Here is a 24,989-nt window from a genome sequence, read left to right as displayed (position 1 = left end):
GTAAAATTAGAGGCCTTTTAACCCAGCAGGCTCCCGTTAATTCTCCCCCTCTCCATTTTGTGAAAGGCTGAGATTGATGAAACACCATTAGAGAGATGAACTTGATGACAAAGGGTTTCAGTGAGCTCCAGGAATTAAGCAGCCGAAGGCAACAGACACCAGTATGGAAACTTCCCAGCGGTAGATCCACGCTGAGTAAATCGGCTCAAGCAGTCAGACGCTACTATGAGAACCAAGTACTTAATATGCTGCTATTTTAATCACATTTTAGACATGATAAAATGGGATTTGATTTGATTTGGGAAGCAAAGGGTTACAAGGAGCTGCCTTGCTAACACTATACACCTTCTGAGAAGTACTTAGCACCTTGCGGATTGGCATTTTGGGCAGCAACTTCTTTCAGGTTTGAGCTCCAAAGAAAGGAAAATCCCATTAAGTAGAATAGATTCTGCACACCACAGGAGCCGATCATATGCCATTTGCTTACCCACAAAATACTGGGGCCTCTCAAGGCAAGTGCAGCAAAGGCCAACTGTAATATGCAGATAATGGCAAGAAGTGGATTTACATCCCTCCTATGCAATTGCAATGCTTTGTTTATCAGCAAAATCATAATCCCACCCCCAGGATTAATGCTGGCAGTTCCAAAAGGGGTTAGGCACACAGTTGCAATGGGATTTGGGCATTTAACTCCCTTGAAAAATCTTAGCTGAGAGAAAGTGGGAGAAAGGAATTTTAGCATTTGATGAAGGCTTTCTTCATGAGGGTCTGATCCTGCAGTGAACTCAGTGCCTCCTGTGACATGCTGAGCCCCCTCTATTCCCTCCAACTACAGAATGGAGTTGAGGATACTCAGCACTTTGCAGATCAGGCCCTGACCTTGAGCAGCCTATCACTGCTGGTTGTCACATCACAGAATGGATTTACACCTACCTTCCTGCCAACCTACAGTTAAAAAGCACTTTTTGAATAAGACACATCCAGTTAATGGTCTAATTTCCTCCTCTTTGCCAGGCTGATAGCAAACCTGCTGGCATCTTTGCGTCAGAGTATGAGCCCCAGGTGGAGGAATTACAGAGATCTTTTCTAATGCGCCCTGGATGTCCTAGATTTAGTAACAGAGCAACTTCAACATCCCATCTTGGTAAGGCTCACAAGAGAGATCAGCAAACCCCCACTACTCTTTCCTGTGATATATTAAGCTATTTCTCCCACACGATAGCCCTTATTTCCCCAGAACTCCAGTTTAAGTCCTACAAATTGTTTCCCCATTCATTCATTCATCAAATTGCAGGTAGCCAGAGTACTGATGATTCCCTCAGCACAACTTTAACATGGAACACGGATCTTGCACTTGACTAGTATGTATTTGCTAGTAGGGGCTTTCGACAGTGTCATTTATTTAACATTTCCTCAATGCTACCACAAAGTTAAAAAAGAAAAGCCTAGCTGGTAGCAAGTGAAAAACCCAAAGGCAAGTGTACATGATCCAAGAAAGAGGAGGCCAAGACCACCCAAACAAAAAAAATCCTGCCTTCAGAGGGCCTCCAGACCACCTCCAGCCATCCAGAGTTCCAGCTTCTCCTATTGTTCTAGGAGGCAGGCAAGCTGTCTCCCTTTCCCCTAGACAGCAGGTCAGGGAAGGAACAATTCAAGTTCATAAGGCTCTTACCTCCAAGGCTTGAGTCAGCGTAACCAAGCATATAATCAGAAAACAAAGTCTCTTAGCCTAGGTCAGGCTGGTGACCGATGGGAGGAGTGGGCCACTGTCACCAATACCACTTCTGGTTCCTTTCTCTCTCACTCCGCTGCCTTTCCCTGTTTATATATAGCCCCAAGGCAGGGCAGGGTGCTTCTTGATTGCACCCAGGCTGTTTAGGCTGTAAACTCCACACGTCTCTTGAAGGGGTAGTCGCAGAGTAGGGTAGTCCTACCGAGAGGAGTTTTTCCCTATGTACTGAACACCAACCCCATTTTTCAGGGTAAGGAACCTTTGGGCTTATGCTGGGCTGTGACAAGTTTCATTCTGAACGGAGTTTCAGAACTAGTTTCTGGATGCTCTGGTGGTCCCTTTTAGCCTGCTCTCTGACTGAAGACAGATTTTTCCTTATTCAGAAGGGCGAGGTGACTCAGATCTCAGCCCCTTTCATTCTATGATAAGTTTGTGTTACCATGACCAGGTAAATCTACCTGGATATTAAAAGTGATAGGTTCCTCACATACCTGAACTAGGAATTCAGTATAAATGTATAATATTTAAATCAGTCCATCTTATTTTGCATAAAACCCACATTCTCTTCACTTCTCTGAAACTGGTAAGAGTTTTAACCCTTTATTGTGACAGAAGGTATAAGCCAGAGTGCTGAGAATCTGGAATACGTCAAATAGATATTTTTCTTGCCAAAAACAAAAAATAAAAACCACTTAGAAGTAACTAGGATTTTTTTTCCAACACAGAAAGTACTTTATCACACAGCCCTGATTTGTCCTTTAATTTGAGTACCATCAGTCTGTCCTCCCAACTCAACTTTGAAGAGTGGAATGCTGCCTTTCAGAACACATATCCATCAGAATCGGCCAAAGGTAAGGGTAAAGGGATGACTGTGAAGACTGTATGCATGTGTGTTTTCCCAGAAGGGTGAAAATCCGCTGTGAAATCAGTGCTTTTGCAAGGCAGCGCATTACGTTGCTATAAGAAAAACCACTGGGCTTGCCTTGGTTGCTCTTTTTAACCCGTTGGTGGCATGACATGATCTCCAAGCTATATACTCCATAGAGCAACCTGCACCGTGTGGTAGAAGTGCTGCCTCTAGTCCTTCACGGTCCCTGTTCCAGTCTAGGTGGGGTTATATGCAGGACACAGGGCACATACAAGTCCAGTCACAAGTTGGAGGATTTTGCTGATTAAGGTTGAAGCCAGCAGGCAGTTTAAACAAGACACAACTCCCTTTTGAAGCCTACCCATTGCAGGCTGGGTCACTGTTTTTAATTCAATATGGTAAATAATCTTTTCTGAGGAGTTTTTTAAATGGTACAGTAAGTGGAACCCAAAAAGTTGAGGCTAGTAATAGAGATTTGTTGCCAGAAAAAATAAGTTTGACAGAACAAATATGTTTTTCCAGGTGATATTTAGATAAATGTTCTTTCCACTATTTCACACCTTCTCCCCCCCCCCCCCACCAGCTGGCCAGCTCCTACTCAGTAAAAGTTTCAGTGGTCTCTCTAAATGGAAGAGTTTCACAGAAGGAATCGTTCCAGCTGAACAACAAAGAGGACCTATCGAGAGTAAAATCCCATGGTACATTGATGTAATCCGTGAGAAGGTAAGAAAATGTTGCTATAATACTTCAAAAAGAAGAACAGACCACGCACATAGTTAATTGCAAAGTGATCCAGCTAGAAAATTAACTTTCTAAGGGTGTGATGTAAATTAAGTTAATAATAGAATTGTATTTGGATAAATGGATTAATCAAAGGATCTCAAAGTTCTTTTTCAAAACAACGTGAAGTGCAGGAAAGAAGGGAAAGCACATAGAGAGGAGAATGGCAGTAAGTCCATGTCAAAATAAGAAAGAGAACCTAGGAGTCCTGGGTCCTAGTCCCCTAGACTAGATGCCATTAAATTCCCTACAGATGGGCAGGTATTGAAATACAGTACATCATCCACTTGTTTGCCACTCATCTATCTTTTTCCTGCCCACCAATATCCCATCAAACCTCAGATGCATTGAGTGAACACTATGCCTGTTTCTGTTCCCAGGAACGATGCTTGTTGATGATGGGAGGAGAGATTAATCGTCTTTCAAGATGTGAAGCGGAATGTGCAAGGAAGGATGATGTAATCTCTATCCTTAGGGAGGAGATGGAGAATCTGAAGAAGCATCTGGAGCTGCTCAGGAGGGAAAGTGTCATCACAGAGGAGGTTACTTGCATTCATTTTCTCTGTATGAAATGAAGCACGCATTTAAGATAGCCGTTTTGTCTCTCACTATGAAGTCTATCAGCAGTGGCCATCGCTAGTGGAAAAGCTGATGATGATGATCCTTGTGGTCCCTTCTGAACCTATGATTCTATGATGTAAGCAGATAGGGGATTTCCCCAAACAGGGGCACACACAAAAAAACAACCAAACTGAGGAAGTGAGGTTCAAAATAAAAGCAATTTAAGGCCCTCCTGTGCCCTGAATTCACAAGTAGCACAGTGAGAGGGAAAAGCATTCTGGGTAATTATATGCAAGTGAGACCCCTCCAGCAGTCCCACTTTATGATCCTCATAAGGGATATAACAAAGCTACTGAATGTGACTGTGCCAGTTGGAGGCAATGTGAAGCAGAATGGAATGCTGAGAGTGCTCATTTGTGCATCATGTTCTAAACACGTTATCTTCCCCAAAACCATTGTGGAGGCCTAGCACTAAGAATTCACTGACAAGGTGAGGTGTATTTGTGGTTACTGCACCAAGCTCTTTCCTTTATGTGCTGCAAGCTAGGAGTGTGGAAAGCAGCTTCCTAGGTAGTTTTCCTCATACTAAATTTTCCCTTGCAGAAAAATACAGCCTCAGAACCTGTAGCTGACGACAGCAAGACAAAGATGCCTGGGCTAAGCAGCTCAGTGCAGGATGGCTTAGGACAAAGTGGCACTAAAGAAGATTTGAGAGAGGAGGTGGCATGCTTAAAATTAAAACTAAGCTACTCTGATAAAATTCTGGACTCTAAGATTGCTAGCCTGTCTGAGTCCCTGATGAAAGACCAGGAGGAACTATGGCAACTGGAAAAGGAGGTGAAAGAGGATCTGCACTAGTTCAGATATGGCAAAAGAAACTGACAGTAGACTGAGAGGAGTCTATGCTATTATGTGCTTTTCACACTGCTGCTAAAGGTGTCCTTTAGTGACTGCATCCTCTAGATCAGCATTTCTCAAATGCGACCACCAGGGGCTTTTCTTGCAGCCACAATCTCTTGGGCAGTGATTCGGGGGGGGAGGGGGCAGCAAGGAGGGGTTGGGTCCTGACCCCCTCTTGAACCACAAACATCGGAGGAACAGACAGCCGGTGTGAGTTCCCCACCTTCCCGGGGGCGGTGGGGCTCAGGCTTCCAGCTTCAGCCCTGGTGTGGTGGGCGGCAGGCTCTGGCCACAGGCTCTGACTGTGGGGCATTGGGCTCTCGCTGCACAGCGGCGGACTCCGGCAGCTGGGCTTCAGACTCACACCCCCCCTTTTCGCCCCTGGCCCCCACTGCCTCCCTACCCACCTCCCCATCCAAGGCTTAATTTGTCCCCCCAGCTTGCCAAGGCTGAGTAAGTCTGCTGTGAAAGGTGATAGTGCATGTTTGTTAATATCACTTTTCACTGCCTCCCAGCTAGCTAACAAGTCTCTGCTGTGAAAAAGTGATATTAACAAACATACAAATATCACTTTTCACAGAAGGGGACTTACTAGCTAGCAAGCCTAAAAACAAACAAACCTGCAACCAAAAAAGCAAAATAAACAACAACAACAAAGACAGGAACAGGCAAAGCACCTTATTTGTGTTTTTATTCTGTTTAGGTCCAGTAAAGAATAGACACAACTGTATGTTATTATTATTATTGAGTCTGCAAAAACACCCCTACAAAAATAAATTACACTGATTGGACTTGTATATGTGCATATGTGTTTGTTTCTCCTAAAGTTAATTAAGTATTTTAGGAAAAATTGTCAAAGCAGCCACCACCAAGAGACTTGGTGGCCACATTCTGAGGCCTCCAAAAAATTTGTTGCAAGAAACCCTGCTCTAGATTTCCCTCTCTCGCCCATCCCCTTTGGGTCTCTGATTTGCAGACATAGGAAAGTGTAAACAGAAAACCAAAGCATTTAGAAACATCATTATAAGGAATAACTTAGGTTAACATCTCTGGGCCAAATTCTGCTTTCAGTTATATCAGTGTAAATGAAGGTACATCTACAACAAGATTCATATAATTTAATCCCCCTTCCCAGGTCCACTGCTGTGAAGATACCAGGGAAATTGTCTAACCACAGAAGCTAAAGAGATCAGTGTGGACAGATCCTAAAATAAATTAATCCTCCTAATTGTGCAGAGGGGGCCTATAAACAAACAAACCACACAGATCCAAAAAGGTGCTCCAATATAGCATATTTCAAATGCTCATATGTAAAAGTGCCAAATATTCAGAATCTTCTTCCCTTGTAGTATCTTGGAGATATTACCTGGCTTTGGGTCAAGTTCACGGTCAGTGCATTTGGTGTCTGTTTACATTTGGACCAAATCATGAACTTCCAGAAATCTTGCTCCAGGTCTGCATGGGGTTATGGGTTGTGCCTCCAGGAGCATGAGACCCATGATTGTATGGTTTTTTAATATCTAGACCAGGGGTGGGCAAACTACGGCCTGCGGGCCGGATCCGGCCCCTCAGGGCTTTGGATCCAGCCCATGGGATTGCCCCCATGGAGCCGCGGGCCCCGCACTGCTCTCAAGTGGCTGGCACCACTTCCCTGCGGCCCCCGGGTCGGGGGGCAGAGGGCTTTGTGCGTTGCCCTTGCCTCCAGGCACTGCTCCCCGCAGCTTCCATTGGCCGGGAACGGGGAACCACGGCCAATGGGAACTTCGGGGGAGTTACCTGGAGGCGCGGCAGGGGCAGCGCACGCGGAGCCCTCCGCCCCACCCCCCTCCTCCAGGGACCACAGCACTTCCTGGAACGGCGCGGCCCCGGTGCGCGCCGCTGCCAACCAAGCGGCGCCGGGCCAGAGCCCGAACCCCGCCTGCACCCTGCCCCCCAACTCCCTGCCCTAAGCCACCTGTCTGCACCTCGCACCCCTCTTGCACCCCAACTCCCTGCCCTGAGCCCCTTCGTACACCCCGCACCCCTACCCCTTGCCCGGAGCCTCCTGCTGCACCCCGCACCCCTTCTGCACCCCTGCCCTGAGCCCCCTCCTGCACCCCAACCCCCTTCCCTGAGCCCCCTCTTACACCTTGCACCCCTCCTCTGCCCCAATCCCTTGCCCTGAGCCCGTTCCTGCACACCGCACCCCTCCCACACCCCAACCCCCTGCCCCAGCCCTGCATACAATTTCCCCACCCAGATGTGGCCCTCGGCCCAAAAAGTTTGCCCACCCCGATCTAGACATTGTGAGGTCTCCAGATGCTCCAGTGCTGGACACAATAGATACTTTTAGATAAAGAAGAACAGGAAGCACAGTTTTCCTGCATTTGTACTAGAACTCAAGAGTTTAAAAAGGAACCAGTAATTAAGCTGCAGCAGTTACCGAGTCATTTTCTTAAGCCTGTGTCAATGTTTCACTATACATTATATTATTCCATTTGCAAGGTCTCTGGCTCAGGGTTAGAGAGGTGCCCTAAATGCAACTCCAGAACTAGACTCCCGTCCCTCCAAACGTTCAGCTCCAGAAATGGAGCCTTATATGACTAAAGCCAGTCTCTACCTAAGGCTGCATTTTGCTTCAACTTTCAAAATTCTTCCCGTCCTTTTGTCCTTACAGTATTCAGAAATGCAGCAAAAGGGCTTGAGACAAGAGGACATGGAAAAAGAGCTTCTCAGTGGTACAGAAATTGAAGTGGCTTCTGAAGAGGAGGAGGAGGAGAATGAGGCAGAGGCGGAAGAGAAAGCATCCCTGATCAAGCTCAGAGAATTCCAGCAAATGAACCAAGAACTCTGTAAAGAACTGGAGAAAGCAAAGACGGACTATGACATGGCCACAGGTACCAGGACTGGCATACGGGGAACACAAAAGGGCTAAAGACCAGAGAGTATCTGAAATTTTAGTGGCTAGATCCCAAACTCTTCCCCTATTCTGTGAACAATTCGTATGCTGGTTATGGGGAGCAAGAGGAAGTCATTATTGAGGCTCAGTTCCCTGTCTAGGAAGGATCTACATTAGATCTTCACTGAGAGGCTGCAGCTTCTATTCCCGCTGCAGTTTTAAAGGTAGCTTCCCAACAACAGCAGCTACTTTTGAATTCTTTTCCCTTACCGCCTGCCTGGTAAAGATGCCCATTACCAACCAAGGGCAGATTCTACTTAAAAGTGCTTGGTAAGGTTTGGACTGCTAAACAATGCGGGTGCTAATCAAGAGCAGCTTTTGAACAAAGAGGATCAGCTCTGTATAGCTAGCAGCACCTCTGTGACGTGTTGCTAGCCTGGAGGGAGCTTCTGCATATCAAACCATTCCTAAGTCTTTTGACTCTTGCACAAAATGAATTTGGCTGGTATTAAGAAATGGACACTTCAATTCAGTGATGCGATAAAGTATCATCCAGCTGAAGTGTACTTCTGTAGTGACTGTAGTTCTAAGATAACTTATGTCCACAGCCAGATGATTTTTGGACGATAGAATAAAATGACTGGCCCCTTTTTCATCACCTAGGGGAGGTTTCCCGAGGGCTTTAACAGGGTTCACTTGGTTCAGGACTCTACTCTGATTGTACAGGTGCCATCACTTCCTTGCAAAGGCAGCTGGCTTTCCAGGAGTCACAGCTACGGAGAGCTGAGTCTGAAAAGGAAATGCTACAAAAGGAGCTTCGAGAGCGGGGAAATCAACTGCAAGCCATGTCTGCCAAGGTACAGTCACTCAGAGCACAACACAGACCATTGGCCACCATTGTGTAGTGGGGGGGAAACTGGGAATTTATTCTTTGTGAGACTTGTTTTTATTCTTTTTCAACAAGTCAGGAAATCATGATTCTGTGACCTGTAGTAATGGGGCTGATGTGTTAACTGGAGCCTTTTCTCTCAGTTTTCCAGCCTTCGAGAAGAACGGAAGCGTGAAGAAATGATGGGAACAATAGAGAGAGAAAATTACAAACTCCGACAGGTGACTCATCAATGCAAACTCCAGTTACAGCAGCCAACACTCTAATTCTCCCTGCTGGGCCCCAATTAGGCCTGGGCCTGTATAAATTAAACAAAACAATCCCATTTGGTGAGCACCTTGTGCTCCTTTAGGTCCTTTCCTGCTGTCTCCAAATCCTGCACTGATGTCCTGTGTCTTTCACTCTAGTTACTTTCAACACTAAAGCCATCCATGTCCTCCCTAGTTTTGCAGGGGAGTCTGTCCCATGAAAATCAGAGATGGGATAGCCCTGGCCTATTTTGTTTCTCAATACACTTTATTGCTCAGTTTAATTTTTCTAACGAGCCTGAATTGATGAAGAAGGGAACAAACCTGTTTTAATGGCTCTTAATTAGAATTATTATTAAATACTATAGGTAAACCTGGCGGGGACAAAGTCCCAAACCAGTAACATTACTGGGCACTGACATATACTGCTACCGCTGCCTTCTGGGAAATTTAGGAAGGGTTTGGAATAGCAGGGCAAAATCTCTAGCGAGACATGTTTGAATTAGGCAGCTTTCTCCTCCACTCCTCCTGAACTGTGTTTCTCCTCAGGACATTGTGGAACAAGAATCCAGTCTGGCCGAGAAAAACAAACTGATTGATGATTTGCAGAGCAAGATCAACCAGCTCCAGGCAGAGGTTATGGTAGCCCAGCACCACATGCAGAAGCAGCTGTGTGACCAAAGTGAGACGCAGAGCCAAGTCGAGGCCTTGAAGCACGCTGAGCAGCAGGCCAAAGTTGCACTGGAGTGCATCAGTGCCAGGGTAAAGGTGGCCTCCTTCCTCCTTCACTGGGGGCCTCTCCCCTGAGGGAGCGACCCCAGCTAACGAGAACAAAGGCCCCAGTTTAGTCAGGGCCATCTTTAGACACAATCATTGGGTGGACTGCATGGGGCTCCCTTTGGCATCTCAGCTCCAGCAGCAGGAATGGAGGGGCTGGCAGTTAACAGTCCATTTGTTCCCCAACCTTTCCCTGGCGGTTTGGGCTCCTGCGCTTGCCAGGGGCCTTTGTTTAAGTTATGGGTCTTATGGGATACCAAGAAAAAGAGACCCCGAGGTTTCAGAGCAGAATAGTTACAACGCCAAACTTCTTTCTGAATTTTATCCCACAGCCTCCCAGCCCTTCTGGGGATCCCCCTCTCTCAAATACAGCCACAGGCTAAACAGCCATCATGGGAAGACATTTCTCCATATTTATACTTAAAGGGACATATTCAGACCTGCTGCAAGCAGGTGCGACTCCATCCAACGTCAGGTCAGATTTGCTTAGGTTACTAATTCAGAGACACAAGTTGCCACTAGGTGTCTGTGTGGGGCTTCTGGTGAAGCCATCTGGAATTGCACATACTCAGCCCAGGGCAGAATTTCAGTCCTGCACCTCGCTGTTGGCCTGGGGACATTCAGATACAGGAGAACCTGACAGAAATGCCAGCTGTCATTTCAACCCTCTTGTTGGCATAGCTTAAAAGCAAGCGTTGCTTTAAATTCTCCCTCTACTGAGAGAAGGTCTTTGCTTGTGCCAGACAGCATCCCTCTTTAATTGGCGGAAACCTGGTTAATTCCTGGTTAATTAAACTAAGGTCATTTTTTTTCTCCTTTTTAAAATCAAAGTTTGAAAGATTTCGAAGCAAAATAATTCAAGCCACATACAGCTCTGCAGGCGCCAAATCTCCCCAAGCTGAAATTAGCGATGAGGAGGCACTGGAGGCTATGCAGGTATGTGATTCGGTGTGGAATGATGCTTCTGCTTGGACCCCTGAGCTGGGACCAGAGGAGAGGTGAGAAGGAAAAGCTTTATGATCCTATCACCTCCATGGCTAATGCTGGATTCTCCTGTGAATGTGTCTGATTTCCAGAGAATAATTAGTGAGCGGCTGGATTTTCATCAGATGCTGAAACAGAAGGGTGTGAAGGTCCCGTCTCTCTTCAGCAGTGAGCCAACAAATTTGTCCTCTCCTAATTCTAAGACCACCAAAAAGAGTCCTGTGAAATAGGGTCTTGTACGCTGAGAGATGATTCCTGCAGCTGAGTCACAAAGTCAGAAAGGCGCTTTTTCCTGAGGCTCTTTCCTGGTTGTATTTTGGTTTGTTCTCTGATGTTTTGTTTTTTATTGACAAATTAAACAATTAAATTTGACTTCAACTGCGTTCTGTTAACCCAGCTGATCTCTAATTAGTCTACACTGTTGCCTCATAATTGGAATTGGGGACTGGAATCAGGGCTCAATTTGCCATAAATCTCTTATTCTCTCAGGTTTTCCATCTGTAGAATAATCTCTGCCTCTCATGGGAGTTATGAGAGTTATTGTGAGTTTGCAAAGTGCTTTGGGGGTTCTTGGATAAGAGGAGCTAGAAAATGAAAATGAAAATGATTCCCTCTGTGTTGCATACCACCTGCTTTGGCCAGGTTATCCCATTGCTGCTCATCATGCTCCTTTTAAACGCAGGGTGTAGGCATAATCGTTGGATCACCAAGCTTTTCTGACCTGAAACGAGCAGGCCTTCCAAACTTGCCAGATTCTAGCCATCACATCCAGGTCATCTCTGAGCATATCCTACAACAGGATGGTTCCCAACCACTGCTAGATATCACTAGTGCTGGCAATCTAAGCTTTAGTAATCAGTCTTCCCCTTCCCAATCTTAATGATAAACCACTGGGCCAGGCTCTCATACAATGTCACTGCCAACCTCCCATTCAGCTGTGCACCCTCAAACCCACCATAGAGTTTGGACCTGGATTCTATTCTGGCTCATGCACCCTTATCAGAATTATTCACTGAGTTCCCATTGCAAAATCTTTTTTGTTGGCGATGCGTGAGCCATAGAAAACCAGCTTGATTTTCAGATACCAAGATCAAGTTTGCAGGGCTGGCAATTAGAAAAAAAAAATCTTTTGGATTGCAAAGTGAGCATAACTGAGCAACAAACATGGAACCCCGCTCTGTCATTTTTACAGAGTCACTTTTCAACTGTACCTTATTGCCATTAATAACAGCAAGCTAGAAACCTGCCTTTGTGACCAAAATTTGTAACCAGTTCCATAATCAATGATGATCACCTCCTTGACATGCACACAGTTATTCCTTCTATCTAACAGAACAGATCAAATACCCTAATATCTACTTCCCAGCAGACTTCCCCACATGCCAATTCCGTGCTGTCAGCAGGTAGCTCCAAAGTCAGTTACAAATTGAAATTGCATGTTCGTGTTTTACCCCTAACCAAGAGCCACACTTATGAATTTCCCATTGGACAAAGTTATTCCAAATGCATAAAACTGCCTCCTCATCTGTAAGAGATTTCTGACTGAATTATGTTACAGTAAATAAAAGGTCTGGTTCTCCAGGGCCTGGACCTTGTGACCTCATCTATACCAGTGTAAAGTGGTGATGAAATGCTGCCAAATCAGGATTCTCCACTCACTTGTACCATTTCACTCCTACTTTGCAAAAGGGCACAGGGTGACAGATTCAAACCCAAAGCCCTTAAGAAGGCTAAGGATGCCAACCTTTCTGCTACCGAACAGAACTATAGGTTCGCAACTCAGATGGTTACCTCATGGTTATTTAGAAATGAAATCCATCCCCATGTGGCAGTCCCAGCCCTTTGCCTGGAGTTCTACAACGCTTGCATCCAGAGGTCTATTGCAAAAGTCAACCAGGCTAAAGTACATTTTCCTCTTCAGCTTAGCACAAGGCTGAATCTCCATGACTAACATCTGCCATTGCTGTCTTCAGTCTGATCTTTGCATTTCTCTAGGTGGCATCTTCACACAGCTGAATGTCTACCATTGCAGATGATTAGTGAGGGATGTGCCATTGCTTTTCTGTTCAGTTTTAATCTTTCTAATACAACCAAACACAAAACCAACTTCCTTTTTGCATTTCCCTGTGAACTGACTACTGATGAAAGATGCTGGACTAAGGGTCCTACATAAGCAAGCTCCGTAGAACCCTGACATTGGGCCTCCACTCCAGCCTGGAGTGGACCATCTCTGGGAGCAAGACAGGAGTTAATTGCCCTCTCTGCTGAGATGGATGATCTAGCTGCCAGTTGTAAAGGTGATTTTGGGATGCCGACACCTGCCCACTCAGTACTGAACTGGGGCTACTGCCTCATTTCAGACAGGACACCAGACAGCCTTCAGTTGGAAACAACAGACCAGAGCTGCATTGCAGCAAGCAATCTGGCCATGTGAAAGGCTCTGTATCCCATCAGCAACCTTCCCCCGAGCTGTCCAGTTCCCTAATCTGCACCATTAAAGACAGAAGTAGAAGTGAAGGATTTTGCTTCAGACTGATAGTGCTGACTAGATCTCTGGTTCACTGTACCTATTCTGATCTCACAACACCGATGTAACTCTGGAGTAACTATAACGGAGGACAGAATGAGAAGCTCTGGATCTAGCCCAGGAGGAGTAAGGGCTGTGTGAGTCAGGGCTGCGGGCAGGATTTCAGACTATTCAAGAGTCTCCCCTGCTTGCTGTCCAGCTTCCCCCAGGACCGTGCACTCCTTTCACTGGAATCTCAATGCTGTCATGGCACTGAGGTCAGAATGCTGAAATAAAGGAAGGGCCAGGTCCAATGGTCAATGTTTCTGGTGGTAACCCTTATACTCCTTCCTCAAATCAAGTCTTTGGCATGCATTCGCCATTGCATGCATCTCATTTGCCTTCAGACGGAGTGAGGTTAAAGAATTTGCATGTGGGAACTGTGGAAGTTTTGCCCCAGCAATTTCGCTGGTTAGGTCAGAACGTATGGAGTCAGCCAGCTATAGCTGGCACCTGTGTTTTTGTGCTGAAAGGCACTGAACTGATGGACCCCGCCTCCTTCCCCGCTCCTCCTCTAATCTTGGTTTAACACAACAGCACACACAGCTGTTAAAAGCTCACAATCAACCCAGAAAGGAAAGAGCTAAAGGCAAAGGGTTATTTTTCGTCAAGAAACAGCTTGGAGTGAAGTCAGAGAAGGACTTTGATCCTCAGGTGAGAGCATGCTGCAGCTTTAAACACAGTCTTTGGCAAACTCGCTTTTCTTTTCTGACTTTCCCCCCCACTTTTCCACCCTATTTTCAGGGGTAGAATTGCTGAAGCCCAGCTCTGTGCAGACGTTAGGAGGAGAGGAGGAGTATAAAATCCAAGCCCATTCCAGTGGTAAACTACTTTTTACTGGTTGGTTTGGGGGAAGTGAAGAGAGGCAATATGGCTTCAGTTTAAAAATCTCTCAGCCAGAAGTAATGTGTCTGCTCTAGCCAACTGGTCAATATGTTATTTGAATACACTGATCGCTGGAGAGGATAGGAGACCTTTGGATCTGGAAATCATACAGAAGGCAGCTAGGGAGGCACCGGAAAGGAGCAGCTCCTCAACCTCCCAAAGTGCAAGGATTCCCGTTGTGCTAGGTCCTTCCCTGGGACTCTAAAGGAGAGTAGGCTCCTTGTGCCACCCCTGTCACTGTCCCTTTGGAAAACTGGGGGCCAGATTCCCAGCGGGGCTGCAGCTGTAGAGTGCTGCTCCACCAGCACAAAGCAGCCATATAACCCAGCAAAATCCGGCAGTGAAACGTCCCCTGACGTGGAGGAATCCTCTTGTGGTACAGGGTGCCTCCTGCCCTGCACAACTCCCCCTTCCCCAGCACAGGAGGTGCAGCCTAGCAAAGAGGAGGCTTGGCCAGGACACTGTTGTGTCTGGCTGACAGTCTGGGATAGTCCTGCGTGGCCTCTGGAGAGGGGTGTAAGTTAGAGCAGCCTACAGGCTGCTCTAACCCACTTTCCAGTGGCCCCAAGATTGGACAAATGCTAAAGTGGTTTAAAGCCACCTTTGTCCCAATCTGATCCGACACCACACTGATCAAAAAGGGGTATCTTTAAAAATGTCAAAATATTTTAAAAGATCCCTCACAATATGCCAGGCTCATGCCAAGTTGCAGATAATAGTAAATATTTCCAAAGACCTGCAATATGCTACAGAGATATGCACAAAGAGGCATTTAGATTGCAGAGCCAAAACTCTGAAGGGAGCTGCTGGGTCTAATCTCTAACATGGTACGTTAGCAAACACCAGTGCGATTGCTGGCACTAGCAGGCTTAGAATTTAGACCTTAATCAGGAACGTTGTTATGTCAGCGAGCCAAGAACGTAAAGTCCCCTATTTATGAAACACAGGCTAGGATCCAAGTGGAAATAATCACAGTTAAAAAGGCAAATTGAAAATACCCCCCAGGCAGCATAATCCCTCCCAGTCCTGCCCCATCCCTGTTCCAGGTCCCCTTTCTTTACCAGACACACATCAACTAGCTGCATTTCTAGTTTTCTTTGTGCTGCTGCCCATAGGACCACCCTTTCTTCTCGCCCCCTCTGCCAGGCACAGCTGTCTGACAGCACCGGGTGCCTCGAGCCATGTCTCAGGAGCAGGAGGGCTGGGTCAAAAAGGAGGTGGCAACAAGGGGAGAATTTTAAAATTACTGCAAATTAGCAGTTGTAAAGCATGATCTGTTAAGTGCCGACGGCGTGTTCTCTACAAGACACAGATATGTGGTACTCCCAGTCTGGAAGAGCTTATGACATGAGAAACAGATAGACAAGCTGCATTGCAGGACCCAGAGTAAGGAGTAACTTTAGATAACTCAGCCTTGGCGAGAATTTTAGGTAGGCTTCATAAAATAAAATTTTACATTTCTGTAGGGGGACCTTTCACCATGAGAATCCCAATACGCTTCAAAAACCATGGGACATACATACATCTCCTTACTGAAGTGCAGAGACCGTTGGGGTGTGGAAGATAGCAGCTAGGCAGTCCTTACTCTGCAGGGAGAGGGCTCTTAAGTCTTCCAAAGATTTGTGGGTGTTTGGAATCTGGACCCGAGTCAGATGCATATAAAAGATTGGATGACTCGATGGAGCCTTTCACCCCAGATTGTAGGTTTATTTGCCTGGGTGAATTGGTTTGATAGTCTCAGTCTAATTCCCAGTGAACAGGTGTTTACACGTCAAAAATTATCATCAGCCCAATTGATTGATATATTTGGATCTATAAATGGAATCTCAGGAGTGGTTTCAGAGTCACCCATCCCCTTTTTTTAGGCTTGATCAAAGTTCCCATTCAAAGTCCTGTCAGACTCTCCAGGGGGATTCCGTTTTAACCCGGATAGTAATTGGTATGTAGAGCTGTCTCACTACTTCATGCCTGTACTTCTCATTATTCTTGACAGCTATTGATCTGGGGTCAGTAAGAGAGAGTGTAACCCCACGTGGTCATGCCCGGTGTCACATCATTGACTGTAATTGTCACTTTCATAAGGAATAAAGGAGAACAAACAAGTTAGGAAACTGCATTAAGTTTTTCCTCTTGTCAAGGCATCAGCTTAACTTGTATCTGCCTTTGCCTCCTTCCTAGAGTCTTTTTCCTTCAACCTTTTCCTTGGAAGGATGCAGCCTCAAGACATAGGTGTTCAGTACAGCAGGTGGAACGACAGTAGTCGTGATGAAGTCAGTGTGAACACATCCACTGCCGAGGTGTCGGGAAGTAAAAGGTGAGACCCCTGTGGCTCAGCTGTCTGACAGGTGTAGACTCAACAACACACACAAGAGGAACAGCTGTCCAGAACCGATTCCTCTTCCCAAGGTGTTCCTCCTGAGCTATGGAGGCTCCCTGCAGGCCCTCCTGCCCTTCTCCTTAGCCTTAGCAAGTCTGTCAACCTTTTATCCTTCTGTGCTGGAATTAAAGAAATCCACACGGTTTGACAGCCAATGGTCAGTCAGCAGAGTAGCCCTTCATCCACCATACATGGTCCTAGAAGCAGACACACAGTTCCCTAGGATCTACCAAGAGCATTTCTGCAAGGCCAACACAGATCACCTTCTGGAAGATAACTGAGTCAGATCTTCCAGGATTGTCTCTGTCTCAGTTTACCGAGCAGCGCAGGAACACACAAAGGTTCCAGTTGTACAGTGCCACGGGTGTCAGGGAGATAGTGCCTCAGTATTGATTTCAGGAATGGGAACCAAATTTGGAATTTTTAAAGCAGAGAAATTGGGCTCTATTCACAATCTAGCTGAAGTTACAGATACAACTGGCTGCCATGTTACTATTTGAAAAGCTAAGCTGTCTGTACACAATTCTAAAGAATTCCTTTTTTCTAGCAAATTGCAAACAGTGACTGAGTGGCTTAGAGCATCGTGATTCTTTCCCCCACTGACCCTCACTCATGGAAAGGAAGAGAAATATGGTCTCTCTCTCTCTCCCCCGGTGTAGACTCTGTAACAATAGTAACATTTATTTCTCTAACACCATTCACCCGAACGTGTTTTACAATAAACTAGAATCACTTCACTTGCCACTAAAACCAGCTGCCTCTGGCCGGACACAGCAATGCTACACAACAGTTCAGGGGGTGCAGTGAAGAATGTTGTGTTGAATTGAAGCTTCAGGGAAGGTTGAGGGGGACAAAGTTTAATTACTCCAGGTGGAATATGCCCTGCATTAGGGCTAAGATTTTGACTCTGAGGAGAGATGCTGTAGAATCTTCAGTGAGACCACAAGCGGTCAGACCCTGGGTTTTATATTTCATCCAAGAGATGGCACAGCCCTCACAGCCCCTTTCTGAGGGCAGCTGATCACTAGCCACCTACTGAATCACCAGCGCCACTCTGGTACCAACCTGGAGTTCGACAGCAGGTCTCCCAGTCAAATAGCAAACCGAGTCAGCTCTGCTTAGCTTGTTAATGCAGCCAGGATGTCCACTGACTACAGCTGTTCTTTATCCATGTTTATGTCCCCAGAATCTACACTAAGCTGTGCACTGGGAAAATCGGCATTGCAGTTAAAGTGATTGGAGGAAACATCCTCTTTTGGACGGTTTTTGTCATTGGCTACGTGACAGGTTACTATGTGCACAAGTGCAAGTAGAAGTAACAGTGAAATTCACCGGCAGGACCCCAGGCCTGGATATCTCTGGTGAGGTAATCCCAACCCTCCCTGTCCAGTTCCCACCCCCAATCAGGCAGTCAGCAAGCATGCATGCAAGATGCAGGAATCTTCACTATGTGTCGTATGAGCACCCAAAGGGAACCATCAGCATCAGGATTAGGGAGGTGCACAGAGCCAGTGCTAGATGCAGCACTTCTTGCTGCCTACGAGAGAACGGATTGTACAGTCTCAGCTGACGGCTCAACAAAGGCAAAGGAGGAACTCGAAATGGATGTGCTCTCCCTCATGGATCAGCAAAATGTGCTGTTTCCAAAATCTGTCACTGCTGCCAAAATGACCTGTATTGCAATGAGAACAGCTTCTTGGTCCTGCGGTTTCCATCCCTACCCCTTATGACACACCCATCAGCAGGGGATCTGGGTACCGGTTTTGCATGGGCATGTTTTCTATGAGCTTCTTAATGGCATCTGCATATCTCCTGGCACATCTGTATGCATGTGAAAACACCTGTTTTGTGAGCACATAATGGGTAGTTGTGTGAGCAAGCCTGTCACTGGGCACCCAACCTCTGTTTGTGCACCTGACTGCACATGCAGGGGACTTTAATCACAATTCCTTAGCAGTCACTGGAGCCCTTTGTTGATCACTGGGTCGACACACACACGCTTCTATTTGTCTATGACTTTTCCAGGGGCAAGGTGCTGCTCCCTTACATTTGGGATCTTTCTCTTTTCAAGCCCTTATTTCTACCCCACACTTTACTAGAGGCTGCGAGTGCAGTGCCTGGATTCACAGGACTTGCTGACCCAACCTTTGAAACTTCTTTATGCTCCATCAGTCACGTCAGCCAGGAAGATTAAAGGCTTTTGCACACAACTCCTCTACTAACTCCTCAGGAAGGCTGCATGCCAGCTCCCAGTGTAGTTGGGTTCATTATAAACCAGTTTGATGGGAATCTTTATTTTAATCAGCACCTCACTGGCTTCCCCCTGCAAAGGAACCTGTTGCTCCCTGTAATCATGTTAATATTTCCTTTAGACAGCTCTCTTCAAGGCCAGGGCTCTCACACAGCCTGTTTTATAGGATTTTCAAACTGTGCAGCAGGCATGCAAAGCTCTGTATATTTCTGCAACAGAGTCAAATAATTTTAAGCAATAAAAAGCAGATTTAAAGCCAACAGGCTGCCCATGTCTCTGATCAGTGCTGGAATATGCGTCTCAATGGAAAGGCATGTACAGGGGAGACCACTGAAGTGTATCTTGCTGTCTGGACTCGTTTCCTGTAACTGCAGCTTGAATAGGAAGTGTCACGGAAATCTACTCTTGGAGCAGCCTGGGACTGTACATTATGTATTTGGGGGTCAACTAATTGAAGGTCAAGGGCTCCCCCCAAAAAAAGTCTGGGTGGGATCCAGATTCCAACTCCACCCCACCCAAGGCAGAAAGATTTGAGCTCATACCTCTTCTAAACAATCCTGACAAGAATAATTCACCCCATCTGAGCACAGCCCCAGTTCCGATCCCGCAGGCAGGCCCCGCTGGTAGATCTCATCTAAGATGTGCATTGATGCTTTCCCAGCCACATGTGGGACTGTTGCCATGCACACACATGCAGCCTGTCCTGACACAACCAAGCAAAAGGGAGAGATTGATGCAGTTATTTCAGGGATTTAGTACACGAGCATTAGCCAGAGTTATGCAGATTCTGTTCTCTTCCCACCTGCCTGCCCCCCCCCCCTTCCTCCTTGCTCACAGCTGTTTGCAAACAAAATGGCAGTAGGCCTTTGTTCTCTTCATGTCATTTTTCATCAGCATATCCCTCTCTTCTTCCCCAGGAGGCAGGGTTCCCTCAGGTACATGCTGCCTTTCCTAACTTCTGCTTCGATCCCTCTCTTCTTCCCTCATTCCTCACTGGACTGCAGCCCAGGCAATGGAGCCTTTCGACAGGATGCTGAGACAACCCAGATCTGTGCTGGGGAAGGTCACACAAGGGAGAGGAAAAGCATTTGAGCAACCCTGTCAGCAGTAGTATCTATTGCTCTGGATGGACTGGCCCAGGATGCATCTGAAGGAGAGACAGGCCAGCCCCCAAATCTAACCGTCAGAGAAGCCACATTCGATAGCACAAACTGCAAACTAAAGCAGCACAGAGTTTTTTATTTACCAAGGGGTCTGGGTTTTTTTTTAAGTCACTGGTAAAGAACGAAAGCTGGTCAGCAGCCTTGGGGGCAGCAGATCAGGGCAGGAGCTCGGGAGACGCCAGGGTAACAAAAGGATGAGGCAAGGGAGGATTTTGGGTTTGATATTCATTGTACTCATTTCTCAACTTCCCCTGCTGCGACTACCCACAATTCCGTGTGTTTCCCTGAAATAGCTGCTGCATCCCTAGGCCACTCTTATGTAGGGCTCAGAATCCTGATTACGGTGGGGCTCTCCGGGAGCTGTGGAGGGTAAAGGCTGTTTAATAGACGGATTAAGCTCTCGGATCTCCAAGCAGCTCGTTCACCGGACTGCTTATCAGAGGAGAGTGATTCACCCCACCTGGGCTGTCTGGCAATCACTTCAGGGAGGGTAAACACCTCTGGGGTAGGTCGAACCTGGCAGTGTTGCCTCTTCTCCTGTTTACAATGGTATTGCTTAACTTTTCATCTTGGCTGTTAAAATAACTTTTCACCAGCTATCTCATGAGCAAAATACATTCCTGACCTAATCACCATGAGATCATCTGAGCAGAATGAAAGAAGCAAGCACAATTAAACCTGTCAGCCAGCAGAAAGCATATACAAAAGCTGACATTTCTCCTCTGGCAATAGCATTTACTAACCTGAATTAATGCTGGTTTCCTTGTTTGTCTTCAAATGTGGTGCTGCCTCTTTCCAAACACAGTCTGACACAGTTACTGGGGCCCTGAGTCGGTGCTTGTCCAAAGCGCTATCCCGAAGGGGCAGGAACCTGGTGTCCTCTGAGCAAGGCAGCAGCAGTGTCAACTTCCCCACACTGTGCAGCTGACACCCATCAGTCAGGGGTACTTCTAGGTCTGAGCAGAGTTCAGCCTCCACATCAATCCTGTGCTCTCTCCAACAGACCACAAACAAGGATGCTCATTGGTGCTGGATGCAATGGTAGTTTTGTGATGTGATCACCTGTCCCTCCTGGAACTGGGCTCAGACCCACCCAATTGGTTTCACACACAGGCTACCATGTGGTGGTAACTTTGGTTGCTGTTGACCTGGCTGAGATTTGAACCAAGCAATCTAGAGAAAAAAAGTTATCAGTAGAGGAGTGATTGCATTTTAAAACATTGTATGAGAGCACACCAAATCTTTGGTGTTGGAGATCATTGTTAGGAGAATTGATGTGTGGCAAATTGAGCCAGTTTCTTATCTTACACCTACATAAACTCAGAGTAATTCCACCCCAGTATCTAGCTAAGGTATTTATGTGCTGACCCCTGCTGTATCTCATGCCTGACAGTAATGATGTGTGGAAGCAATTGTGAAATACAGTTATCACTTAGCACACACTGGTCTCACTGATGTAACTTGTGCCAGTTTCTGGCACGTTGCTAGGGGCTGAAGCAGTTTTGCAGAGGAGGGAATATCACAGGCCAAGGTTCTGATGCAACCTTGACACCTACCTCTTGGTACAGCATAATGAGTGAGCAGTTTGGCCAAACCGGACTCTGATACCCTCATCCCACTTCCCCCACAGCTTCTGAATGCTAAGGCTTGTAGTTCTTGTTTGTTTTAGAAGGACACTTGTCAACCTATTTCCCTGGTCCAGAAACTTGCTGTAACCTTTTAGGAAACATGTCTCCTACATTTCAAACATCAATTTAAACAAAAAGAAAAAATAAGCAAAAATCCCATCTGTGCGCCAGTAAGCGAGTGTTGCTAATAACGATGGCTACTGTTGTGTGACAGGCCCATTCTTGGTAATGCCACACTATCCTGCTGAAAGATCATCTTCAATCTTGATTTCCACATACAGCAAGACATTTCCATCTAGAAACATAGTTCTAGTGCACCAATCACCATTGGTATGTTGGTCCAATTTCCTGAGCCCACTACGATATTATGTGTTTCACTGTGGATCATAGAATATCAGGGTTAGAAGGGACCTCGGGGGGTCATCTAGTCCAACCCCCTGCTCAAAGCAGGACCAATCCCCAGACAGATTTTTGCCCCAGATCCCTAAATGGCCCCCTCAAGGACTGAACTCACAACCCTGAGTTTAGCAGGTCAATGCTCAATCCACTGAGCTATCCCTCCCCCCTGGATATACTGGGCCAGCTCCTCATCTGGTACAGATCAGAGTAACGTTACTGACCTGAACAAAGCAATGCTGATTTATACCATACAGATCATTTTTTATCCCTCCCAAATCCTCCAGGTAGAGCTGAGGGGAATTATTTGTAATAAAATAACGGAGTCTGCCTCGGCTTCTCTTTGTGAATTGTCTGCAAAGAAATGGTGAAATGTGGCACTTTTGGTATCTGAAATTGCTTGTAAACTCTTGGGATTGTACATTATTGAACAGGTGCTAGTAGGGGTTTGCCAACTTTCACTGGGCTGGGGTAGTCACATGGTGTTGAGTCTGTTCCCTGATTGGATAATTTAACTAGCATCTTGGAGTGGAAAATCTGCAGGCTGGTCCCTCTCCCTGTTCAGCGCCTGGGTCTGGGGAGGAGCTCAGCATCCAGTGCACTGGGCTGCAGTATTTTTGCAGTGAGACTATAGCTGATTCCCAGCAAAGCTCCCACACCAGTGCACGATTGGGATGGTGGTGTCCTGCTCCGGTGTGGGGCTCCCCAGGGCAAAGCGGCTCCCGTTGACCTGCAGGAGCCAGTCCCAGATGTGCCGCATGCTGTCAGGGTCCAGCTGGGGGCTGGGCAGATCCGGCTCCCCTGCGACAGCCCTGCTCACCACTGCCTGGCCCCTTCCCTGGCCGGCAGGTGCAGGCAGTGCCCATGCTCTTCTTTCTGGCCAGGCTCCACCGACTCAGCCCCCATGTGCCTGGGGCACCTCCCCCAGCCGGCCGCCCCCACTCCCTGCTGAGCCCTGCAGGCGAGGCTCTGCCATGGGGCACCAGCCCAGCTGGCTCTGGGAGTCCCCGTTGCTTAGCAGGGACCTTCCTCCTCTGCTCCTGGGTCAGCCTGCCAGAACAGTCGTGCTTTCACTTACCGGCTGCTCCCACGGCAGAGCCGATCCCAGCTGCAAGGGGATGGGGTGAGGGCCAGAGTTTATAATGGGGGTGCTGAAAGCCAGCGAATTAAACTGTAACCCACAGGTGTTCAAAAGCAATGTGAAAAAGTGCAATTCCCGCTCACACCACAGCTTCGGGCTTCTGAACAATTGCAAAATGCTGCTAGGTTCATTCTGACAGCACCAGCAAACTTTTCACAGAGCAACTTGGGGTGCTGCAGCACCTGCCATGCCCCTAGGTCCCGTGCCCATGTGCTCTGCTCCTTCACTCAGCCGCCAGGCGTGAGGGAATATCTGCCATGGTCTTAAAAGAAACCACGCACACAGCTGCAGTTAGCCTAGGCTGTGAGAGGCCCCAAGCGTCAGCCCTCAGGGCACAGAAAGCAAACAGCAGGAATCCTGGCTCACTTTACAAGTGACCTGCACCAGTTTATTTTCCAAGCAGTAACAGAGCCCTGCAGCAGTGCTTAATTTGTGCTGGGGTGTGCCCAGACTCCTCTAGGCTTGGCCATACATATTGCCGTCAGTTATGAAAGTAAAAACACTGTTTGAGCCCTGGCACCTCTTTCATTACCCATTAAGCACTGCCCTCCAGGGTCTGCAACCTCCCCCGGAGCAGGCATTGAGAGCGTCTGCCAGGCTCAGCCTGACTCGGATTGCAAGTGAGGGAGAGAGGAAAGGGGGGGTAGTCAAACTTCACCTGCTCTGTCATTGCTACTTCGGTTTAGGAATGAAAAGGGCTTTGAGCAGCAGTAAAATGCATGAACAATTTATGGAATTTTCCATGCCCTGCATTTACTGGTTTAGAAGATGGTATTTTGTGAGGAAGGGAGTGGGTGGAACACCAAATTATCTTCTATAGAAAAACACTACATACCACATTCCCTATATTAAACTAGGCACTTGCCCAGTCAAAGCAACAGTTTCTGGAGGGTGGAGGTTAGAGCCCTACAGGGATACTAAATTTATATCTGCATCCAATCCACAATCTGCAAAAATGATCCATGGATTTGCAGGGCTTTAGCTATAAAATTTGGATCCACATCCATCTGTGATCCCCCAAAATGGTCTGCGGATATCCACAGTCTTGCAGGGCTCTAGTGGAGGTGCTTCTACAGTAAGGAAAAGGCACCAGAACTTGCCAGTATGCACATCTCTTCTCTCCACCCACAGCAATACCTGCAGCTGTGGAAGTGAGCATTTCTGAATTGCAGAAAGTGTTTCCTTAAGAACAGGGTATTTTATAGTAGGGCTTGAGTATGACAATAGCTCCTCACATACACAGAGAATACAGATAGGCTAGTGATATACTGTCTTAATGGAGAGAAAGTGGTTTGGGTAGTGCAGCTGTTCTTGTGTTGGACTGTGATTGGAGTGAGTACTGAGGTCCCTGAACTACGTGTTCAAGAACTAGTAATGGAGAAAACTCTACTGAGAATAAGCAGAGTTTTGTAAAGTACCGCCCTAGCCTAGGAAGTATTTAATAGTACAATGTAAGAGTTCCTTCATGCTCTAGCAGGAACACTCGAAGCTATTTCAGATGACGTAGACCAATTCTTTACAAAGCCTCTATTGTATTTTCATGGGGCGTACACATGTAAAGAAAAAACTAAGTGAACTGAAGGCAAGTTCAAACTGCTCTAAAAAACCCACAAACCCTTATTTAACTAGAAGCTGGCTTACTGGAAGCATCTCTTCCACACAGCTGTTTACTACACAGCTGTACCTCTGGCAGGTTACATGACTTGAACACAACAATGCTAAAGACAACACTGACATTTGATTACAGGCACCTCTACTTTAGTTTTTCCATCTAGTATGAAGATCTCAGCAAAATTCAATGTGTTTTATAGAACAGTGAGCGGTTCAACTACGTAGACACAGCCTGTCTCCGTGAGAAAAACAGTTTACATGTCATCCAACAACCTGGAACCATTAGCATGTAGGCAGTTACTGAGTTAGTAGCTGGAATTAAGACCATCCCACACACAAAGACTGCAAGGAATT

At 46.7% G+C, this 24,989-nt stretch overlaps 2 protein-coding genes across 3 annotated transcripts; both read left to right on the top strand.

Moving 5' to 3' along the window:
- Positions 1-95: 95 nt before the first annotated feature.
- CCDC27 (coiled-coil domain containing 27) lies at positions 96-10,847 on the top strand. The gene is made up of 12 exons (XM_026659891.1): positions 96-236; positions 1,015-1,144; positions 2,458-2,589; positions 3,184-3,323; positions 3,761-3,922; positions 4,545-4,778; positions 7,498-7,717; positions 8,446-8,576; positions 8,752-8,829; positions 9,406-9,618; positions 10,465-10,569; positions 10,710-10,847. Exons 1-12 carry the CDS (start codon positions 96-98, stop codon positions 10,845-10,847), a joined length of 1,824 nt encoding a protein of 607 aa, XP_026515676.1.
- A 2,840-nt stretch (positions 10,848-13,687) lies between these two features.
- On the top strand, positions 13,688-18,956 carry SMIM1 (small integral membrane protein 1 (Vel blood group)). Of its 2 annotated transcripts, XM_024207891.2 has the most exons (4): positions 13,689-13,837; positions 13,928-14,005; positions 16,247-16,382; positions 17,632-18,956. In XM_024207891.2, exons 3-4 carry the CDS (start codon positions 16,279-16,281, stop codon positions 17,756-17,758), a joined length of 231 nt encoding a protein of 76 aa, XP_024063659.1. In that variant the 5' UTR covers positions 13,689-13,837; positions 13,928-14,005; positions 16,247-16,278; the 3' UTR covers positions 17,759-18,956. The 2 variants fall into 2 exon arrangements, with proteins under 2 accessions (XP_024063660.1, XP_024063659.1); XM_024207892.3 differs by lacking the exon at positions 13,928-14,005 and having other exon boundaries at positions 13,688-13,837.
- The last annotated feature ends 6,033 nt before the right edge of the window (positions 18,957-24,989 follow it).

The sequence above is a fragment of the Terrapene carolina genome, unplaced genomic scaffold, assembly GCF_002925995.2.
Source record: "Terrapene carolina triunguis isolate 2854851 unplaced genomic scaffold, T_m_triunguis-2.0 Scaffold714, whole genome shotgun sequence".
Lineage (NCBI taxonomy): Eukaryota > Metazoa > Chordata > Testudines > Emydidae > Terrapene > Terrapene triunguis.
This window is presented reverse-complemented; position numbering and strand designations above follow the sequence as displayed.

Coding starts and splice junctions, on each gene's coding strand:
- CCDC27 (XM_026659891.1), top strand. CDS start 96: ATGAACTTGATGACAAAGGGTTTCAGTGAGCTCCAGGAATTAAGCAGC. Junction 7,718..8,445: donor GGACTATGACATGGCCACAG/GTACCAGGACTG, acceptor CTGATTGTACAG/GTGCCATCACTTCCTTGCAA. Junction 9,619..10,464: donor TGGAGTGCATCAGTGCCAGG/GTAAAGGTGGCC, acceptor TTAAAATCAAAG/TTTGAAAGATTTCGAAGCAA.
- SMIM1 (XM_024207892.3), top strand. CDS start 16,279: ATGCAGCCTCAAGACATAGGTGTTCAGTACAGCAGGTGGAACGACAGT. Junction 16,383..17,631: donor GAGGTGTCGGGAAGTAAAAG/GTGAGACCCCTG, acceptor TTATGTCCCCAG/AATCTACACTAAGCTGTGCA.